The sequence below is a fragment of the Glycine max genome, chromosome 5, assembly GCF_000004515.6.
Source record: "Glycine max cultivar Williams 82 chromosome 5, Glycine_max_v4.0, whole genome shotgun sequence".
In the NCBI taxonomy this organism is placed as follows: Eukaryota; Viridiplantae; Streptophyta; class Magnoliopsida; order Fabales; family Fabaceae; genus Glycine; species Glycine max.
Window position 1 is genome coordinate 34332895 of NC_038241.2, and position 13494 is coordinate 34346388.

Below are 13494 nucleotides of genomic sequence, written 5' to 3' on the forward strand. Positions count from 1 at the left end.
CTATTAAAATTAAAAATCTTTATTTTAGATAAATATCATTTTAATAATTTAAAATTTATTAATAATAAATTTTCAAAATATGCATTCAATACTTATTTAATCAATTTATTTTATGTCAAAAATACATTTAATTTAAGTAATTAATTTTCAAATATTCATTTTAATTAGTTTCTTTTATGTCAAAACAAATTTAATTAAAATTTCCAAAAAAAAATGCTTTAGATAATGATTGATTTTTCCAAAAATGATCCTCCTCGTTCATTTATATTTAATACTGAAAATCCATATGGATAACATAACTACATAAGTGAAGGTCCATTTTTTTAAAATAAGTAGGCTGAATCTAGCTAACGTGTCAAAACTCGAAACAATTACTATAATTAATTAATTAATTAATAACTGGCAGTATTCTTTTTCGTATACGAAGCAAAAAAAAATGTATTCTTGTTCGTATTCCTATTATTATAATAAAAAATTATTTTAAACATTCAAATTTAATGCCTTCGGTGCATAAGGATGAATCACGATCCTCTACAGTTGCATAAAGAACTGCACGGGATCTGAGATTCTGAGCCATAAAAAAATATTCCTTTCATAAAATTATAATATAAAATATATATTTAACGCTATAAGCATCTGTTGGATGCAACTGCAGAAACTTTCAGTTTTTTTCTAAACTGCAGGGATCCTAAACCACATAAGTATCTATAAGATATGATAAGTAAAGAGAAGAATAGAAAGGAAAAAGAAATGTTAATAGATCATTAACAGGTACGCAGTTTGCTGAATAAAAATTAAAGCAGGTAATTCATTCGTATATTAATATTTATATCATCCTAATCTATGAAGTACGGACACTTCAATTCCTTATCGTGTTCGGTGTCCGACACGCGTTCATGTCAGTATCCGACACCGACACAACACCCGTATTATGTTTTATATTTTGAACATTACAGATGACCGTGTCGTGTTCGGTGTTCATGTCGATATCGATGCTTCATAGATCCTAACTCTTAAGTGACAATTAGGGTGCATTCTATTTTGAGTAGAAAGAATTTTGCATTTTTTTTCTTGAGAAAATAATAAATATAATAAATAACTGATAAATAAGAAAGAAATAAGATAAAAAATGGAATGGATGAAAAAATAGGTAGATGTTTATAATTTGTCTATCAATACTCTTATTAAAAGGGAAGAAACAGTAACCGAAGCAAAGAAGTGCAGTTTTATGAAAGAGCTAGCACACACAAACAACACTGCTTAACTTTGTTCCTACTTCATACACGGCAGACACTTACAGCTTCATTACATCCAAAGCCATTTTCTTCCTTCTTTTTTTTTCGTTTTCAAATAAAATTGGAACGGCAAATGTGCTGGTGCAGTGGATCTTATGCAGGAAACGCAAACTATGGTAACCATCCTGCCATGTAATTGCTCATGCTTGGGCCTGCTGTCACCACTGATACTGGATCAGGCTGATACCTGCACTTGAACAATAGTATCATTATTAAAAAATAATTGAAATCTTAAAAAGTTTGGCCAAAAATGAAAATTTTAAATACCATTATAGTTATGCTAATCAAATCAACCAACTCATATGACCCCTCATCTATTCTAATCATATTTATATACATCAAAGATGCACTCCTAAGCATTTCCCTTACTGGTGAACCAAATTTGTCATTGATGCAATTATCTACCTTACTAGTGAATTAACCATTTGATACAGTTTACAAGAGTAATTAACAATTGTGAACTGTAAAGTGATCAATGATTGAGTCAATTAGCAATGAGTGCATACCCAATTTGTAACGTTGGCTCACACTCCATTTGTTGAAAGAGGGCTTCACCATGAGTTTGAGCTGGATGCCTGCCATATCCCATCTCTTCAACTCCGGGATTCAGTTGGAGTGGATTTATTTGATACCCTTCCAACTGCTACAAATCAGATAAAGTCATTTATACCCATCAATTTTCGATATCACAATATCAGTTGTATCTTATAGCAATGTTTTGGTCTTGCATGATTCCTAATTCTATTTTAAAATGTATTAATTATATGCTATATACTTTGTGGGATGATGTATATTTACATATATAGGTTGATGAATTCTAAGTTTCTAACTTACCCTTTGTCTGAGAGACCTGTTAGCCTCACTTAGCAAGTGTTCCTACACCAGTGACATGTATCAATTGGAGAACAAACGGAGGTATGGCATGAGATGGTAAACGGTGGCAAAGGAAACTAAAATTGTTTTCATACATACCTTACGTTGAAGATCAGAGAGCTGATCCAACATGAACTGGGTCTGTAAATTAAGGAAACAAACTTAACAAAATTAAATACATATACTACATTTGTACTTAGAAATTACACATTTTGAGATTGATATATCTATATTTAGAATTATGTAACCAAGAGTTTCTCTTCATTAATCAATAGAGAAATTAAAAAACAGCAATTTCCTTGTTAGTTACTTTACCCTTTCAATTTTAATGGTAATAATGTGCCCCAATACTTGTATTTCCATTTCTTACATTACTCAGAGCATGACTTAAATAACTCTCTCAAAATGGGCTTGACCATATAGACATAGGGATATTTCAAGATTGGGCTCTTAATATGTTCCTAGATCTACAATTTCATATGGAAATTGGAAAAGAAAAGTTGGAAACTTGAGTACCCTGGTTGATCTTATTTGCTTCAAGGACGAATCTAGCTGCCTTTCAAGAGACTCGAGCTCTTTGCTGCTTAAAGGACCAAGATCTTCTCCCATAAGGTTCCTGAGAGGGTAAAAGTTAAATACAACACAAAATTCTTCGATGCTATATAGTATCAACCAATAATTATGAGCCATATTATTAGAAGGCCCAATAGGGCATCCGTACCTCTGGGACCGTTGTAGGGCCTCATAACGTGCCTTCAGCTTCAAGTACTCCTGTTGACTGCTTAACTCCTATAGTCGTGGTAGCAAAATCAAACTATATAGTTAAAGGAAAAAACTATATAATTAAAGGAACATATATAGCGATTCCTTTTATGTCTTTCCTTAGTGACCTGGTCCGGACAACAGCATTGATCTATTCGAGCAATATTCTACTTGCAAACCTCTCAGTTATGTAAAGGGTTGGATAAAATATGCTTATAGTCTTTGAAACATAGTTAAATTTAGTTTTTTTAATTTTTAAATAGTACTAATTTTATTTGTTATAAATTTTATTTTTATAAAAAAATTATTATTACTTATTGATATTGTGACATACATCCAACACGTTACAAATATGTGTCATCTCAAAATCATCTTTAACTTAACGTGAATAGTCATATATTACTCAATGCTGACATTTAGAGACTTCTAAAAAAATAAATTTATGAGAATTAAAACTAATATAAAACTAAAAGAATAATTGAAATTAAATTTAGTCATATTTTAGTTACTAAAAATATTTTTATAAGCCATAGCCAATAATAACAAAAGCTTTTATAAAACATATACGCTAGCATTCATATTCTGAGCTTTATCGTCTATTTTTTTTTTTAATTGGCATTACTCTAACGCATTTAGTAATCCATGTTCTACTTCATTTATCTTTTTTCTAGGTTGAGGCATACCAAAAACATTCAACGTGTTAAAGTTTGATAAGTAGTTAAGTAGAAAATAGAGAGAAAACATGCATGGAATACACAAAAATTAAGGAATGATTCTTTCACACGAGTTGAGGAGAAAATTAACCATAAGAACAAAAGATTTAATGGATTCAATTAAACAACTGACGTCGCAAATGATTGTTATTGTTAAATAGGGTTTTGTTACAATAATACTATAAGCATATTAGCAACCAATAAAAGTATGCTTAAACACGTACTAGTATATTAGCGCATTTCAGCCAAAAAGTTTTTATGAAATTATGCTTATACATGAAAATCAAAAAAAGAAAAAAAAAACATGATAATGACGGGATGACGTGAATATGTAAACATGCAAACACAAGTTTAAAACACAATTCATGAACATACACACTAAAATACGTTAATTAGCAATCAGTAATAAAATAAGGCACGTAAATTAGATACTAGTAATAACATAAGGCAAATTAAATTCACCCTCAAATTAAATTTCGCTTTTCTACTTTTCCTCGATTGCAAGTAGCTATATTTCAGTACATTTGTTATCGATGGCCAAATTCACGCATAGCTTCAATCCCTGCCATTTTTTGTTGTTACAAAAAGGACATATACTGAGTATATAGTGGGCTAGAGTATAAGCAAAGCGTCAAGGGCTGAGGGCTTCAGACCAGAGCATGCGGTTATATATCAAACTTGCATTTCTTATTGCAACAAATAGCATTTTCAATTCCTAATTTAGCTCTATTATTGCTTAAATTAATTTACTTATCGAAGGGAAAGTCAAACTTGATTATTCTAATTAGTTTAGATTTATATATTTATGAAATTTTCTAATTAGAAAATAGAGATGGCTCATGAAACATTTTTTGCAGGAAAGAACCAAAACTACAAGAGCAATGTTTATTCTGCAAAACTTAAAGGGTTGTGTCACAAAATGGACCTTGATATACAATTTTTGTAAACAACTAGACAAATTAAATTCGGCTCAGCACATTTAGATCGGAGAACTGACAGAAGGAAGTACTATTGGCACATGATACTAATGGCACACGATCGTACAGACAAATAAAATTATAGGCTCACACAATAAAAGTTACTATAAGAACAAAAAATTACATCCGTCATCCACTATGGAGATATTCATGAATATATATTTATTTATATATATATATATATATATATATATATATATATAAAAATAAAAAGTTATTAAATTCGAGAGTTTAAATAAACTCAAATTCGCGAAAATTTTATAAATTCGACTCGTAAGAATTCACTTTACATAAAAAATAATAATAAAATAATTATAAATAACATATCAATTAAATATTTCAAAAATATAATAAAATAAAATAGTAAATAATAAATTTCACAATACTTAAATAACTAAATCTAATAATGTATCACTATAAGATAATAACTTGCAAATGTTATAGTAATGATAGATCATTCCTATAAAAAATTTGATGTTATTAGAGAATAAAAATTTAATGTTATTAAAGGTGAGAATCCAATTTTTATATTTGAGAATAACACACTAAAGTATATTGAACACTAAACGTACAGACAACAATCTAAAATGATTTCAAATAATACTTAAAAAAAATTCAAATAATAATAAAGGGTCTGCTACAAAGTCCTTATGGGCATCTTTTGCATAAATTTAGGAACTAGATCAAATTTATGTAATCAAATTAAAACTTAAGTCTTTCGTGTACGTTATGAAACCTGATTTCCTGTATAAAACCAGGTAAGTGTATGGTGCTCCATTGCCAATTTGATGATCCGAAAATCCTTCCAATTTCTGTGTTCGCTATACCCACCTCAATCACTGGATACTTTCTAGCCATTGTACTAAACGGGCCTAGATGACATACAGTCAAAAGTTCTTGTGTGTGGGAAACTATTTGGAGCAGTTATACTGATCATGAATATCTTAAACTTATTTGAAACAGCCTAACAAAGAAAACAAGTTGAAGGCAAATGACTTAATTTTATTTTGGATGAAGGTGTCCTTAAAGTTCATGTATCTTTGTAACAACATTACCAAAACTATGGTCCACTGTAGGATCAATTATATATGAGCATGAAGTCTTAGATGCAGATACAGCTAGCTACAACAAAGTTTAGGGTGCCTAAAAAATGAATTCCATGATACAAAAGACTAAAGGGACTTCAAAATTAAACCAATATGTGCTGTTTCTCTAAGATACTTTTGTCCACAATTACAAAAGTAACGCATACTAATTAATGCGCACTTGAATTAAGTCAAACGAAACACTTGACTTTTGTTGTTTTGACAAAACCTCTTATATCAAACAAGGTTATATAAGCAAGTTAATATTTTTATAATTATTAAGAGTGTATTAACTGAAAATAAGAATAGAAGTCAAAGCAAACACATTGTATTTTGAACCTTTTTTAAAAAAAAAATAGTACAATGAGCTAAATTGAATATACTGTATATTATGATAGTAGCTTTGCATGAACAATATTAAGCTTTATTTTAAGAAAATACCCTTTTTTCAAATCCCTGGATTCAGAATTTGTAGCTGCGCAAGGTTATTAGTTAAACGTTTAACAGCACAACAAATTCAATTATATCAGTCAATGAACAAAAATCAGCATAACTTTTGTTTGCTAAAGAAAAAAAAAAGTTACGATTTCAGTATTTTTTTTTATCTCCATGAAATTTTTTTTCAAGCTGTGTGATTTTACTGCACTTGCCAGTTGTTTATGTAATCAACAATGTAAACCTCTGATCAACCACGACACACAGCATATATTGACAATGCTAAACGTAACGTAAAACAGCTATAGCCCACTTTAAGAATAATTATAGTAAAAGTAGCAGCCCAGGAACCCCAATCCCCTTGTAAGTAAAGCAAAAACAGAAATGGATGAGGTAAAAAAATCAGCCATCAAATTAGGCAAATTAATTAAATGGGCAAAAAATGCATTTAAATACGATAGATGGGACTATTCACCATTACCAAGGCTTCCCGTGTAGACACATTAGCCTCAGGCGCACCATAGTTACATTTCTGGTACCTCTCTAGCGTTTTGAGCATGCTGCACGTTTTGAGAAAGAAAAAAAATATTTTTGTAAGTTAGATGTCAGGTTAGTACTTACAAAATGATCCAAGATAAATTGAGTAAAAGTACATTCTACAAAAATAAATTATTGCTCAAGGACAAATTATCCCATTTATTAAAATATCTTTTTACTTCAATTTTGCTTTAAGTCCAACATCAACAAGAAAAAGGGCACACATTTTTTCCAAGCAAAGAACAGGAACAACTTAAGTTAGAAACGAAGAAACCCCCATTTGGAGGATGGGAATGCTCCATAAATATAGGAAAAACAAAGAGTTGCAGAAAATTGGTAAACGAGCTGGATTGGAAGATCTTATGACAAGTAAGTAATGTTTTAGTTTTAGGGCTACTATCGAAAAACATCATATGACATCAACCTCTGAATTTCTTGACCAGGGCCAGAGAAGGTCACCGATGACAGAATTTAAGGGACCAATCCTCTATTTAGATGAGAAGAAAGAAAACAAGATGTGAGGAAAAAAAATAAAACTGAAGAAAAAAAAAATTATAAGAAAATTTTGAAGTTTTTTCTTCTAAAGCTTTTGTTTTTGAATCAAAAAGAAAAAAAAATTAAATTTTTAAATTCTCTTTTCTTCTTCTTTTTTTCTCTCCATTCAAACATAAAATTGTTTACACAACTTTTTTTTATAATAATACTATATTTTTTCTCTAGTAAATAAATTATTTTATCTCAAAATTTTCCTTATCTTCTCTTCTTATATCTCTATTTAGTCTGTATTATAGAAGAAATTGTATAAACTAATTATATATATACAATTTCCCTATTACTAATGTTAATATTGTACAAAATGGGTAGTATTGGATTTGACAACGAGACATGAGACTGGTTTCGTTGATAAACGTGATCACATTAGACCATCAAAAGGAGCCAACTACAAATCAAATATCAGTTATAGAAAAGAAAACTGGTGTCCTATTGAATGTAGGTGAGGTAAGATCATTTGCATGGAGTGCCACCTTATAGACCCAGAAGAAAAACGACGGAACATGCGAAGTTACTAACAGAATTTTCGGTACAATAATCAGATCAGAAAGGACCCGAGTGTTGCTTCCACAAAGAAAATATACGAATTGAACCTTCGGAAGAAGCAAACTAATTAATTATTTGAAATGCCAAACCAATTAAAAGAAATTGGCTGTGTATCAAGATAGGAATAATGAGGTGATTGAAAAACATGAATTTGATGCTGATTTAACAAAATGTCTCTATCATGAAAAACGTTAAAATGAAAAGAAAAAAAATCTTCTGTCAGTAGTAACATGGAGAAATTAATTAAGCAAAAGATTGACTCCAAGTGAAAACCTTTGGTCATGATTATGGATCGAAAACAAACAAACCCCAAAGTGTCTGCAAGTAATTGAAGGGCTTGACCAAAATAGAAAAGCACGCAAGCTAAGGCAAAAACATAAAATAAATTTTAAATGGGAGAAAAATAGAACACTGCAGAGATCGATAGATGGTGAGAGGTGCAAGAGGGGGAAAAAACTATCTAGAAATAAAATAAAATAAAATAAAATAAAACCCTAGGCCCCCAGAGATGTGAATGAGACATGAATAAAATATTTTCTTTAAAAACGGGGCGTTGTTGGAGCGATTTGTGAATGGAACAAAATAATTGATTTATATGCTTCTTTTACACAACACCTAATTACACCGAAAAGAGGCCTGACCCGAGACTCCAAAATTACTTTTGGGAAACGCTTTTGAACCTGATCTGTTTGACGGAGCAGAAAAACGGCAATCTCAAATGCTGGGTTTAGCACCAAAAATGGGAAAGAAAGAGAAAGCTCAAGACTCATCCAAAAAAAACAAGAGAAACAAGGGCAGAGAAAAAAAGAACAAAAATAGAGTGGATACAATAAAACAGTGATCCTCTCTTGCTTAATTTATTTTATGTATGTCTGTTCGGGTTTAACGCGTTTCCAGTTGCAGATCTAACAGCAACGCGTTTGCAGAAACCCTCAAACCTGCTAAAAACGCCGAGACATTTCACGGAAACGGAAAAACCTCAACAGTGGAAAATGAAAAAAAAAACACCCCACTTTTCTTTCTTTCTTGTGTTTTCTCAAACAAAACTAAGATAAGCGGGGGGGAAACGCCAGCTGTCTGAAAACAAACAGCAAATAAAAAATCAAACGGAGAGAGAGATTTGAAGATCTTTAAAAGCAAGAAAAAATAACAAGAAAGAGGGTTTTATTTTTATTTTTTTGTGTGTAATTTGTTTACATTTTGGTGAATATATATCTATATATATATACCTTGAACTGCTGCAGAACTCGTACAGTTTTCCTCTATTGGAGAAGATGATGAGAGCAACCTCGGCATCACAAAGAACGGAAAGCTCGTAAGCTTTCTTCAAAAGCCCGTTCCTTCGTTTTGCAAAGGTCACTTGCCTGTTGATCTTGTTCTCAATTCTCTTCAACTCCACTCTTCCCCTTCCCATTTCTCTCTCTTCTCTTTCTTACACACTCTAATATCCAACAAAAGGGAAAACCAAAAATTGGAATAATAAACCAAAACCCTGTGTGATGAATATTTTCGTGGCTCGCTCGCTGCGTGTATGTCTTGTACACGCATATATATTTATATAGCCACGAGAGATGGTGTCAAGACCTTACAATAATAATAATAAAAGGGGAATATTATATATTATGATTTGTTAAATTATTATTTGTATGAATGTGAGAGCAAAACCATCTTTATCAAAGCCCTAATGCAAACTCCAAAATCAAAACCCTTGTACCTGTCTTTTTCTCCCTGCTATCACCCTCTGGTGTGTTTAACACACTGCTAACTCCATGACAATGACGCGCCTAAGGAAATCAAAAGTTTCGTTTTGTAAGTGGGGAAGGCATTTTCTGCGACCTAGCTACACGTAAAGTGGACCTAAGGATATACTTATAATAAATTTTTATAATTTATATTTTTTTCCATCACATCACTACTTATATCTATTTTTTTTCTTTTTATTCTAATCTTTCTCGTAATTAAAATGTAAAATTTAATGTATGAGTAACATTGTATATTAAATTTTAAAAGTAAATTAAAATTATTTTTATCAGCAAAATAAATTTTATTAAACTTGGGTAAAGGGGTGCCACAACTTATGCCCATAGTATCATGTCATTACCTTCAGTCCTAGTACCAGATTTTCATATATTCTCTAAACATATTTTCATTGTGGATTCAATCATGGATCAACCGTTAGTTGATGTTTTCGTACTTTTCGTGGGAGACATTCTTCGTATCATAAAACAATTTCCTTTATTATCTTCTTAAACTCTGTTCTTTTTTTTTAAAAAAAAAAATCTGTTAAATAACTATTTTTAGGAGATGAATAGTAATTGAATTACATATAATTATAAGAAAATGATTTTACAAATAATTACCTTGAGAACAATGATTAAGAAATCGATAAATAAAAAATTAGGTAAGATGCAGTAGAAACATTAATTAAATGTCAATATATATATATACTAATTTCTTAACAATTGATCAATCTCAATAATACTGTCAAATGTGCATATCAATTGGCATTAGATGGTTTTAGTTTAGATAGTGATATTGAGTTTTTTTTTTTATGCAAGTGATATTGAGTCTGTACATATGGCCTCTAAAAATAACACTCAATGATTAACAAAATTGTATTTTACTGGTGAAATGGAAGTATTATTATTAAATATAATTTCAGGGTATTAAATTAAGAAAATTGTTGAATTAAGTGACTCCGTTTTATGTCATAAAGCACTAATAATACATACATTAATTTTTAATGAATAAATTTTACGTCTCTAGTTTAATATTAATTATGTACTAATAGTGTTAGGATTGCTATCAAGGAGAGTCTAAATATATCATTTAAGGAAATAAAAGTACAAAGTTTTTCTGGTAAAAGATAGCATTTATTATGTCAAAAATTAATGAAACTCGTCTAATTAATGCATAATTTGTTAAGTGATTTAAAATCTTTAATATGGTGTATTTAATATTTATTAACTACTATCCTTAATTAGCAGGACACTACTTAACAAGACCGTAATAGTTCAAAATTACGTCATAGAAAGTTTAAAGAATAATGGGAGAAATCATAAATTATGTTAGGATTGATGAAAATATGATTGATTAGAACGAAGCGAAATAAAATTTCAAGTTAATCATCATTTGGATTTTTTTAAAATGCAATAGAATGATAAATAATGAAATGAATTTCATCTCATTTCATCCAACCCTACTCATAAAATTATAGTATATATTACTTTTTACTTGTATTCAATCGCAATTCTATTCTTTTTAAATTAAAAACTCAGACATAATTATCATTTCTACGTTGCATTTTTTACAAACACGTCTACCTACTTAATTACTCTTGCAGCTAGCTTGTTACTTTTAACTTATAAGAGTATCAACGGAACATGATTGCTTAAATGGATTGAAAGTATCCGCGTTGAAGATATTACATGGTAACTAATTATACCTCATTAACTTGCCAAACAATAGAATGAAAAAAATATTTCATTATATTATAAAATAGCTAGCTATAAAAGTATTGTTTTATTTAATTTATTTTACTCTGTTATGTATTATTTTTCTCCGCCCTATTGATAGTTAGATATCTTCGCGAAACCTCAAAGAGAAGAGGTGAGTCCAATAATGAAGATGGAGAGCGAATCATAGCTAGTTCTACGTGTCAAAAGAAAAAGATGAAGACAATCTGATCTACACTTGAACAATCTCGGGTCCGTAACTTCGTACAATCACTTGAACAATCTCGGGTCCGTAACTTCGTACAATCATGTGACCATACCATACTACTTAAGAAGTGTATCTGGACATCTCGTACTCGTAGTTCGTATGTTCTTTTCCCCAATAGATTTACGAACACTATGATATATATATATATATATATATATATATATATATGAATATTCATATTTTTTATATACCTAACGAATTATTTTTTTTCTCACCATTGATACGAAATAATTTTTATTAAAAATGATAATTAATCTTCGTAGGTGATAATTGATGTGCATAAGCATATTTTGTAATTAAGACATATAAGAATTATCAATTTTCTTCTCTTTTATTACTTCTTTTTGTGTGAATCATTAAAATTTTAGAATCTTTTAAGTTTTTATGTAGTAAATGTCTAAACTATTAGACTTATATTGTTTTGGTGATTTTTGTTGTTCCGTAGGATTGAGGGATTAGAAGAAAAGTTTCTGATGAATTTAGCTTAGTGCACCAGCTTGCTTAGCTAGCACGCTAAAGTTGCTTAGCGTGAAAAAGCTGTTTGGAGAAGTTGAAGTCACCCGAAAATGCGCTTAGCGCGTGTTGCACGCTTAGCGTCCAACTACTTACTCACGCTTAGCATGCGGCCGTGATTAATGCAGAAATCGTGAAAATCTCATATCATAATGGTTTTTCAAGTGAAAGAATAGGAGGAAATAGGGGACTTCTGATTGGGAGCAGAACAAAAAACCTAAAGCTCGAAGAAGAAGACAACCATTGAGAGCCACTGAATACCTCCCCACTCATCTTCCTTCCATTTCTCCACATATTTTCATCCCTTTTGTATAGTTAAGACTCTCATGATAATGAGAGGTTAAATCACCCATTGTTAGGGAGCTTTTCACCAAACTCTTTTGATGTAATGACTTTCATTATTTATTTAATGTTATTACTAATTTTTGTTGTATCTTTTTGTGCTTATTCACATGTATTTGGTTTGATCACCCTTATATATGCTATGTTTAGAAGTTAGGCATTGGAAAATATTTTTAATCCTTAAGACTGGAAGTAACACCTGAATGCTTCATTGCTAGGGATAGTGTGAGGTTGTTTAGCCTGTTTATGCATCTCCATTAGTTGTGTGGTACAACTAATTTAGTTCTTGAGAGATTAAGAAAGAAATTAGGGGGATTAAGCTCTCTCATGTGAGGAATTTCGGTTAGAATACATTAATAGATGTAGGTGAGAACTAAAATAATATTAAATAAAGAAAAATTAATTATATTACATCAAGAGTAGTTTCGATGGGAAAACCTCTAACATATTCAAATACTACATTCACGATCCTTCGTCACTCTCAGTGTTTGTTTTTATTACTCAATCATAGCTTAGATTAGTATAGTTTTCAATTTACAAACATGCTTCAAATTACACGTAGTAAATCTATTCATTAATTGTACAAAAATTGGATATACATAATCTTGAATACGAACAAAATTTATGTGAAAACAATACTTGATCTTACCGTTTTAAATTACTATTTGATTAAATTAGTGCACTTAACAAGGAGTTAACAATAAAAAACTATAAAATAAATATTTTTCTTTCAACATAATTTATTTTATATTTAAAAATCAATTAAAATTTGAACTCTAAACAACTTATTTAAAATATATAAGCCGTTACTATTTATGTCAACTCTATTATCAGAAGGGACACAAGCTATAAGTTCAACTCCTATCAAATTCTTTTATTTATTTTTTTCTATCTCTCTTTATGTTAAATCATATTACTTATAAAATCTATACTTTTTTACTGATTGTTTTTCTCGCTAAGTGTTCATTACATACATGGTGTCCATCTATAACTTTTCATTTACATACCCCTTCAATCGTAGATCCTTTATTGTTGAGTAATGCAACTCCTCTAAAAAAAATATTTTTTATGATTTTTTATAAATAAATTATACAAGTCTTAATTTTTTACATTATCATTTAATCATAAATATCACATAATT

At 30.0% G+C, this 13494-nt stretch overlaps 1 protein-coding gene across 7 annotated transcripts; it reads right to left on the reverse strand.

The window, feature by feature from the left end:
• Positions 1-1110: 1110 nt before the first annotated feature.
• On the reverse strand, positions 1111-9607 carry LOC100805078 (K-box region and MADS-box domain-containing protein). Of its 7 annotated transcripts, XM_026128378.2 has the most exons (9): positions 9490-9607; positions 9005-9216; positions 6616-6700; positions 2890-2957; positions 2685-2784; positions 2268-2309; positions 2130-2171; positions 1802-1938; positions 1156-1482 (listed from the first exon to the last, which is right to left on the reverse strand). In XM_026128378.2, exons 2-9 carry the CDS (start codon positions 9187-9189, stop codon positions 1407-1409), a joined length of 735 nt encoding a protein of 244 aa, XP_025984163.1. In that variant the 5' UTR covers positions 9190-9216; positions 9490-9607; the 3' UTR covers positions 1156-1406. The 7 variants fall into 7 exon arrangements, with proteins under 7 accessions (NP_001242742.2, XP_025984163.1, XP_006579434.1 ...); NM_001255813.2 differs by lacking the exon at positions 9490-9607 and having other exon boundaries at positions 1111-1482; positions 6622-6700; positions 9005-9446; XM_006579371.4 differs by lacking the exon at positions 9490-9607 and having other exon boundaries at positions 1802-1935; positions 9005-9466.
• Between the last annotated feature and the right edge of the window lie 3887 nt (positions 9608-13494).

Coding starts and splice junctions, on each gene's coding strand:
- LOC100805078 (XM_026128378.2), bottom strand. CDS start 9,189: ATGGGAAGGGGAAGAGTGGAGTTGAAGAGAATTGAGAACAAGATCAAC. Junction 2,958..6,615: donor CACGGGAAGCCTTGGTAATG/GTGAATAGTCCC, acceptor CCACGACTATAG/GAGTTAAGCAGTCAACAGGA. Junction 2,310..2,684: donor AGCAAATAAGATCAACCAGG/GTACTCAAGTTT, acceptor CTTAATTTACAG/ACCCAGTTCATGTTGGATCA.